The following is a 9,302-nucleotide window of genomic DNA, read 5'->3' on the forward strand; positions in this document are numbered from 1 at the left end:
CAGTAAATGAATCAATTGATTCATTCCCCAAAACCCGCTTGCGGTGAAACGAATCAATTGATTCATTAACAAAGCTGGTAGAGATAGGGATATGAAATACAAGTAGTTTCCGGCCTTCGGCCGGTACTATATGTATAACAATCAGTCTAATATACAGGCAAGCCGCTTTGCGGCTTATTTGTCTATTTGCCTGTCAGTTGGGGTTCTCAGGCCGCTGCGCGGCCCTCGACCCCTCCTGGCAGGCAAAGTCCATCACTAACTATATCTAGATCTGAGCTGGTAAATATGTGACTTTTCTGATATATTATCCCCATATATCAACAGATAAGTCAGACAATTTCTCCAATTAAAACTACAGGTATATCCCTTTAACAGCTACCAAACCACTAAAATCGAACCACTATCAATTCCCAGAACCAGTAGCAACCCTATTAACACTCTAACACCATTCAGCACAATACCCTATGTTAATATCCAACACAACATGTTTCAAGTGAAACAAAAACATCTCTCAATGAACCAATCAGAAGACTATAAAAGCACATTGCATATGCAGGTTATAATTATATACTTATTAGATATACACAAGCCGCAAGAACAGTATGATAAGTATTAAGGTAATATCCCCTATGTGTATTCAAGTTTGGTATACTTTTCACGTATTTCATAGTTTCGCAAGCGGCCCCACACAAAAACGACACTTGTCATGAATGCTACTTTGGAGGGTTGCGAAGTATTAATTGTTAGAATTGATGGTTAGTAAATACGCTCTAATATAAGAAAAATAAATGGGAATAATAATTAATTAAATGTATCAACTGAAAGATCTCATGGCATCAACTGGATGAACTACATGTATATACACCCGCGCGCGGGAAAAAAGTGACGGAAGCACGCCTACAGGCCTTGCTGATGAGTTGCTGAATAGAATGAGTTCACATAATGGCATCCTTGTAGAATCATAGGACATCACTCGATCGACTGGCTTATAAATCTGCGCTGCCTACTAGACCCGATTTGGCTACTTTCTGCCTAAATTAAAACTGCAAGTTTGATTTCCTAGTATGTTGCTCTGTTCTTGAGCAATTTGAGATACCAATATCTATGATGTGTCTTTGCAAGAGGAAGTGGTGAATCAGCCCCCCATGTCAAGTTGAACCCCAGAGGTCTTCCTTCAGACACGCCCAAACAACTTCCCTTCCTTAACAGAGCGGGCGTATCGAGGTTCCATCATGATCACGAGGACTGCCTCTAGCTCTATCCACATCGATGTGAGGCGGTCTAGTAAGCGGTCTTATAACTTGACAATAGAGGTACGTGTACATATATTTGTTGCGGTGTAATTGTATACCATCGAGCGACAATCTGATATAAGGTTTTGCCCGTAGTCGATATGCTAAACTCATAGTTCTACATGTATCTGTATCTAGGGATGTCCACGGCTGGTATACATACAAGCACCTACATGTATGATCATGGTTGGATCAAAGCATACTTTGAGTTAGCCTGTGGATTTGTGTGGTGAGCCACAATTACGGATTGCCACAAGTCCCTTGTTTAATATTTGGTTTAAGATAAACAAGTCCTACAAACCCTGTCGCCGCCGAACGATAATATAATACGGAATGAAAATAAACCATTTGTGTCCTCTTTGTGGTCGGCGGCGGCCGAGATCGTTATGTAGAAACGGAAACAAAATAGGACATCCACCCCAATCACATGCATGTGGTCGACTTGACTTGACTTGACTTGCAATTGCCCAGTAACCTATTGCTCGATTTGTTGATAGAAGTATGGGAGGAGTCCTGTTGGTTTGCCCAGCCATAGAAACACTGTTTTTAGACCCTGTTTCTATAATAAATCTACCTCTCGCTGTATCTACCGGTGTGTGTGGCGGGTCAACTAGCCTTGGACAGCTTGGCAATTCAAGAAGCAGTTCATTTAAATCCTACACACCCCAACAGCTCAGACATACCAAAAATTCCCGACATCCACTGTACACACGCTAGTAAGTACACCACTTAACCTATACCCCATTCCTCAACCTGACACACCGCAAAAAAAATACCCGTCTATAAGCAATCCCCGAATCGATCTAAAGGTCTACTCAAACACCACCAAACACAGAATTTGAAACGCAAGAAACAACTTGTAGCCCTAACCCTCGCAGCTAGCTCCCAGTCTTTTCAAGAAATCGAACCCCTTCCTTGAGCTTTCAAAGCCCGCTCTAAATCCGCGTGTCCAGCATATCTCGCCCTCAATGACGTCTCCCCGCCAACCACAGCCCCGTCCAGGTCTGTAATCGCAACCTCACACGCCTTGCTCCCCGTCATGTACACCAACGCCATAAACGCCTTGTCGTTCCCTAGGATAATTGGTGGCTCAACACTACATCTGTCAGCACTAGCTAACGTACTAACACACCTACAACAGCTCTTCTCCACACCCACATCCAGCTCCGCGGTACCATTGACTCTTCAAAAAGACGAATTGCATGTATATGAGCCAAACTCACTTGTCATGCACCTCAAACAGCGCCTCCAGATCCTGCTTGAGCGTGCTCCACGGCAGGCCCTCAACGACTAGACAGTGCCTCCAGCTCGCCTTTGGGCACCCATACATCAGCAGCTGCCCCGTCCGGCTCAGGAGCGTGGGGTCCGAGTAGCCGGTTGGCATGTTGGTTCTCAGCACCTGCAGCACGCCCGGGTCGGAGAGCCATGACGAGGGGTGGGCGTCGCTGCTGCTGGAGGAGGAGGGGTAGTGCTGGAGCAGCTCGCGGATGAGGGGGTAGTTGGAGGGGTCGGTTTTGGACATTGTGACTGTGAGGGTGCTGGTGGTGCTGGGGCCGAGGTGGTTCATCGTGGGGGTATTTATTGGGGGTTGTTTGGTGCTTGGGAGTGGTGGAGGTTAGCAATCAGTGATATGATCATGAGGAAGGGAGCGGCAAGAAGGGAGGGAGGGAGGGAGGGAAGATGTATACTTGGAGGGAGGCAGCTATGAGATACATCGTTCAATCCCATAGTTAGAGTCAGGATTGTTGAGTTACCAGTATTGACTGAAAGAGATCATAGCTAGATGCGAGGGACCGATGGCTGGGACTCTTCTAGAAGGGCTTCGCAGAGAACTGACAGCGGGCCTTAGTTAGGGGAGCAGGATGGAAAGGATGTCTCGAATACTGCAGGATCCCGAGGGTGCGCATGCATTATCACAAAGACGACAAGACAAAGAAGCGGATGGGAGCTGGGTGTAGCCATCGAAGCTTGGATTCATGAAGATAAGTCACCTACGCCTAGTACTGGGTTCTGGTGTATGTAACTTGGCCAGCTTGACACACCAGATATCGGCCCCGAATATCGGCGAGAGGACTGGTACTAGTGCTGTTCGAAGTGTGCCAAGAGATAAACAAAACCCCAGATCGACCCTCTGCTCCGCATCCCCTCTCTTCCGCCATAATCATCATTCAACTCATCCTTATCATCACTCCAGCAGCAATTGTCCATCATATTTGGTAATGGTTTGCTGCATCTATAGCTGTCTCCTTCCCCCAATAGTTTCCATCCGCCAATTTTTTTCGATCACATCATGAAGTGTCACTCCGCTGCCTTCGCGGCTATGCGCGGACCCGGGCCGAGTACTTGCATCACCATATATCACTCGCCAGCCACGCCCTTTTTTTTCTTTTTTCTTTTTCCTGGAGTGATTGCTAATCTCAGGGTGGCCCAAGAGCAATGATGTGAGGATCCGTTGGTGGTCATTTCTTGAGTTGATTTGTGGGTTAAGTTAGTGGGATCGGTGTTTAGACACGGTTACGATGCGTACGGATATGTTTTATCTGGTTAAGCAATATGTGTTTGTTTTGAGCTCCTATAAAGTTAAGCTGTGGTTCCGACTTGATCCAATCATTGTCACCCTCATCTTCCTTCGTTTCGAACACTAAGAGCAAGTTTGAAAGGTTTGGGTGCCCGGGCATAAATGGAAGTATCACTTGTTCCAACATACATCAATTGCAAAACTTATGGGAAATAGCTTATAAATACCGGAATATAAGATTAAAGGTTTCTGTTAATCCTGCAGTACATCAATAGAAAAGGAAAAAATGCAGAAATACAAATCCCCAAGTAAGTAAACCACATCATATCTTCATAAAGCACAGCCATAGGAAATAACTTTAAGTCACAACAAAGAAGATCCCCCACTACTCAACAAAAGAAACGAAAAGGGAATTTCGCCTAGTAATTTTTCTCCATCTACAACTCCTCCTTAACCCTATCATAACCCTCCTGTACCTTCTCCTTCGTAGCATCATATCCCTGCTGCACCTTCTCTTTCGCAGCGTCACTAGCCTGCTGACCAGCCTCGTAGGCCCTATCACCAGCCTTCTGTCCAGCCTCGTACGCCTTATCACCAGCGACCTCGGCCTTCTTAGCTCCGTATCCCAATATCTCATAGATACGGTCTCTTACCCAGCCCATACCAGTGGAAAACTGGCCATAAACTCCTTGGTCCGCGGAGCCATATCGGAAGGCGTGTGCGTTTCTTCTCGCCGCGGCAATGAGCTCGTTGCGGGTGGAACCCTGGTAGGTGTTGATGCCGTAGCGGTCGAGGTATGCCTTGAGTTCACTGTCAGACCAGGTGTCGAAGGTGATATCCTTGGCAGAGTCAGTAGCAGCGGCAAGCGCAGACGTCAAAGAGGCATATGCGATGGCTGCTCCGTCCGTGGCTGAATCATAGGCTACGTTGGCTCCATCCTTTGCGGCATCGGTGGCCTTTGAACCTGCGGAGGTGGCGGATGATCCGACGACGGTTCCAGCAGATGAGGCGGAAGCTGAGGCAACCGAGGCGGCGGAGGAAGCAGCAGAGGCGGCAGAGGCAGAACCGACTGATGCGGCCGATGCGGCGGAAACGCTGGCGACTGAGTAAGCGGAAACGGCGGAGGAGTAGAGCTCGTCACGAGAGGCGGCGGCGTTGGCGGAAGCTTTGTGACCCCGGGCGTCAAGCCATTTCCTAATAATAGTGGGTTAGAAATCAAAGAGCAATCGGGGGAGGGGACGTGAGAAAATACTTCAGGTTGTCATATGTCCAAGTGTCAAATGTCCAGGCACCGAATCCAGTGGCGGCCTTGTGCTTGCTGAGTCTGACCTTTGCGAGAAGCTCGTCACGCTTTCCGTTCTGTGGGACAGGGACACCGCGAGAGTCAAGGTACTCCTTCAAACGGCTGTCGCTCCAGTTTTCAATCAAAGCCTCGAAAGCATCATTCTTGTATGCAGCGGCGGTATCGGTTGCCTGGGAGGCCTTCTCGCCGGCGTATGAAGTTGCAGAGCCGTAAGCACTGTTTGCAGAAGCGGAGACGGTATCGCCAGTGTAGTAAGCCTTGTTCCTCCTCGCAAGAGCCAGGAGCTCGTTGCGACCAGATCCTTGAGGGACCTTGACATTGTTCTTGTCGAGGAATTCCTTGAGTTTGCTGTCGCTCCACGAGTCGAAGATGGTGTCTGAGACAGCTTCCTTAGCGTTGTTGGCGTGGTACTGCGCGGAGTTGGCAGCCGAATTTGCCTTTAGAGACGCGAGACGGGAGTTGCGACGGACAACGGCAATGAGCTTATCGCGGGTTGATGGCTGGGGTGCAGCGTAGCCGTGGGTTTCAAGCCATTTCCTGTGGTCGGCGGCGGTTAGCAGGGTAATGATAATTTGGGCAAGAAATATGCATGCATGCTTACTTCAGATCGCTGTCGCTCCAAGATTCATAAAGCCAGTTTCCGGGGTATGCGGTGGTCTCGCCAAGCTTGTTGGCAACGGTTTCGTAGTTGTCTCTCGCGGTCGCCAGAAGCGAGTCGCGGGTCCGGGGCTGTGGGTTTGGAATACCGTGTCTGTCCAGGAATGCCTTGAGCGCACTCTCCGACCACCTGCAGCCACAACAACGGTTAATGACGTCATCATGACAACCACCACTCAAACCACAAAAAAGCTCAAAACAACATACGAATCAAAAATCCACCCCTTGACACTGCCGTACGCCTCCTCGGCCGTGCTCTCTGTCTCTTCCCACGCCTTCTTGACGTTGTCTACCAGCCAGTTCTTTGACTTTGCCTGCTCCACGTCGATCTGCTGGCCCTTTTCCGACAGGTAGTGTTGCAGCTGGGGTGTGTCCCAGTCGGAGTACGGGCTCACGACCTTGCTGTTCCAGTTCTCCTTGACGAGCTTCTCGAGATCCTTTCGGTCGGCGGGTGTGGGGTATGGGACGTTGTGGTCGCTGAGCCAGCGCTCGAGCTCGTTTTCGTTCCATTTGTTGTAGGCTTATAGCTCATGTCAGTAAATATATATGGGCGAAATAAATAAAACGGGCCGGGGAAAGCAAACCAGTCTTGCTGCCCATTCCCCAGGCGCAGGCCTCGCCGGCTAGCGCAGCCGCGAGTATAATGTGCGAGAGCTTCATGGTTGCAAAATAAAATAAAAAAATCAATCAACTCAAATCAAATCAAATCAATCCCTTTCCGTCTGTCGTAGATAAGTAGGTAAACAGTATCACGGATATCTCGAGCACTCTACACACGAGATGGTAGAATCGATAGATGAGATGACAATGGAAAAAAATTAAGGGTAGAGTCTCCGGGGCTCTCCTCTCTTTATTTATTCCCACCCGCCCCCCCCCTTACCCTCAAAAAAAAAAAACCGGGTGTCGTAATGATGCCGCTATGTAACTTGTTCCTTTACTTGTAACGGGACCGGACGCCAACTCCACTAAAATCTACTTTACTGTTGCCTGCCTACCTTCCTCCATGCCTCATGCCGGGCATCGATCGACGCACCCGCCTTGTTGTTGTGGAGAAAGGAAAGGGTTGGATGTGGGCTGGAACGGAGGTGATGCAATCTCTCGTCATTCTGTGAAAGGATGCGTCACGTGACTGATATTGTAATCAAGGAAACAGGTTCGGTGTTACACAAGCAAGGAACACCAACAACTACAGAGTCTACGGTAAGGGCGATTGGAAGCTTGTGAGTTGGGAGTAAGGATTCAATTGGTGCAATTGGTGCAATTTGTTAGACACGGTAAAGGAACTCGAACTCTACTGGTGAAAGACAAAATAACAAAGTGCTCAATTCCAATTGCTCAATACCGGCCCCCGGTAGCTTACTGCTATCCTATCATATCAAAGACTGTAGAGTACATGTACAAAATTACTACATACGTGACAGGTGTTCATTGTGCCAGCATTCCCCCATCACGCTTTCTCTCTCTCTCTCTCTCTCATCATCCATGCACCGTAATAGTAGCAAAAAAAACAAAAAAATACAAGGGACAAACATCATGCAACATCAATAACAATAATAGCAATGCGAAAGCACATAGAAAGGCCACCAACATGCAGATGTGTCCTAGAACAGAAATAGAAACAAAGTCTCCCCGGTCGTTCAAAATGCACCTCCTTCCCCTCCCTTCCCTTCACCCAAGCAGAGTGGCAGAGTAGAGTAGGGTGGTACAAATGAGAGACATATCGCCAGGGATCCAACAAACTACATAACCTTATTTCACGCCTCGCCATCTTCACATGCCATAAAACAAAAACCAAGAATCAGTAAAGGAGAAACAAAAAAATTAAAGGGAACCCCAGGATGGGGGCTTGTTTTGGCTGTGAAACCCCTTTCTCACTCACCATTCCAGAAGCCCTTCCCAACCTTCTCGTCAGGTCCTGTCTTTTTATGGTCATAGCGCTTGTCCATCTCGCGGTTATGCTGCTGCACCTCGGCGCTGTCCCCCTCCGCCCGGTCGTCATCATATTCGGACCAGCCCTTTCCGTGCGATGTATCGCTAGTCGCCTCGCCGTAGCCCTTTCCATAGGATTTGGTGCTGTGCTTGCTGCTGCTGCCGGTCTCGGCGGTGCCGCCGCTGCCGGTGCCCTTGCCTCCGTCTACGGGCTCGCGACCGGGGTGCTCGGTGTCGATGCGGGGGCGAGAGCCGGCGCGTTCGGGGTGGGCGGACTCACCGGTCTGGTCGGCATCGCCGTAGCCGCTTGTGGAGGGGGTTGCGAGGCTGCGGGTGAAGGAGCGGCGGCGCGAGACGGAGAGGGTTACGCGGGTAGTGGCGGCGGAGGGGGCGGCGGTGCGGGTGAGGAGGAAGGAGCGGGGGAGGTGGAGGACAGAGCGCATTGTGGGATATACTTTATCTTTAGTCTTTAAGGTCTTTTCTTTTCTTTTTTCTGCTTCTTATTCTTGTTCTTCTTCACGTGTTTTAATGGTTTCGTATGGTCTTGTAGTGTGGGGGTGTGTGGTTTGGTCGGTTTGTGGGTGATGATGTTAGGTTGATGCTTCTTTGTTTTGGGCCTTTATGCTTATTTTCCTCTCGGTGCGAGGAGCGAGGAGAGAGACGAAAGTATTATTGGGTATGTTTGCGATATAAAGTGTGCCCTCATCCCTCCTCCTCTTCCCCATATCCCGCAATTCCCCCCACCACCACCACCCCTTTGCCTCCCGAGGAGGTTTGATGAGCGCATAAAGCGGCCATGATGTCACCGCCTCACATCTAATGACGGAAAGCCCGAGACGGACAACGGGAATCTCCACCAGTTTGGCCCTTTGTTTGCCAGAGAACACAGGCATGATTCTCTCCTTCTGCTCTAGCCTGTGCGTGGCCTTGGATTCCAACGACGTCGAGCGCAGGCTAGAGAAATTTCGAAAGCAAACGTGGGGAAGATTGCAATGACGTCAGTGAGCGCCAAGACAGTCACGGTCCATCACTCGGTCTTGGCGAATACGCTGTTGCAGGCAAGATTGCGAGATTGTGGACCCTTAAAGGTGCGATAGACGTGTTTGCCCTGGTGCTGCAGCGCTTTGGACGGTTTTGGGAATGGCATACTAGGAATCGATGCGGCTAGCTGCGGCATGGCCCGATCTGGTAACGATGGTCCCCAGAACCCAACGTCAATCCTGATAAGACATGCCAAGCGAGCGGTGGACTGGTGCACCAGAACTGACCTCCGTCTTGGCTGATGAACCAAACGTCGGCTTTGAGGTTCTTGGTATCGATCGTGATATCGATGATCTAAACAGAAGTGATGTTTGGCCGTTAGCAATGCCTATTATAGCAGCTACACACCGTCCTGGGGGCTTACCGTCATCTGGCGTGGCTTCATCAATCCCAACGAAGGACCTAGCTATATATAGCTATAGTACAATAGGCGTTTCACCAAGGAACCCTAGGATGCACTTTTTCTTGAGAAATCAAGCACCCCGGCTTGAGACTAGCTAGGCAAATAGAGACTTTGCGCTGGCTGCAGCCCGTCACAGAAATGCCAAGAATTTTAGAGCTG

The 9,302-nt window shown here is 49.4% G+C and overlaps 3 protein-coding genes across 3 annotated transcripts; all 3 read right to left on the reverse strand.

Moving 5' to 3' along the window:
* Window positions 1-2,186: 2,186 nt before the first annotated feature.
* On the reverse strand, window positions 2,187-2,859 carry LAJ45_09460 (uncharacterized protein; the record flags this gene model as incomplete). Its single annotated transcript, XM_046119003.1, has 2 exons — window positions 2,187-2,388; window positions 2,516-2,859. The coding sequence occupies 2 exons, from the start codon at window positions 2,857-2,859 to the stop codon at window positions 2,187-2,189; spliced, it is 546 nt and encodes a 181-aa protein (XP_045967818.1).
* A 1,388-nt stretch (window positions 2,860-4,247) lies between these two features.
* Window positions 4,248-6,430, reverse strand: LAJ45_09461 (uncharacterized protein; the record flags this gene model as incomplete). The annotated part of the gene is made up of 6 exons (XM_046119004.1): window positions 4,248-4,412; window positions 4,464-5,004; window positions 5,063-5,650; window positions 5,715-5,900; window positions 5,978-6,290; window positions 6,355-6,430. 6 exons carry the CDS (start codon window positions 6,428-6,430, stop codon window positions 4,248-4,250), a joined length of 1,869 nt encoding a protein of 622 aa, XP_045967819.1.
* A 1,211-nt stretch (window positions 6,431-7,641) lies between these two features.
* Window positions 7,642-8,142, reverse strand: LAJ45_09462 (uncharacterized protein; the record flags this gene model as incomplete). The annotated part of the gene is made up of 1 exon (XM_046119005.1): window positions 7,642-8,142. The coding sequence occupies one exon, from the start codon at window positions 8,140-8,142 to the stop codon at window positions 7,642-7,644; it is 501 nt and encodes a 166-aa protein (XP_045967820.1).
* Window positions 8,143-9,302: the final 1,160 nt, after the last annotated feature.

Source organism: Morchella importuna (genome assembly GCF_003444635.1).
Source record: "Morchella importuna strain M04M26 chromosome Unknown Morimp01GS036, whole genome shotgun sequence".
Taxonomy (NCBI): domain Eukaryota; kingdom Fungi; phylum Ascomycota; class Pezizomycetes; order Pezizales; family Morchellaceae; genus Morchella; species Morchella importuna.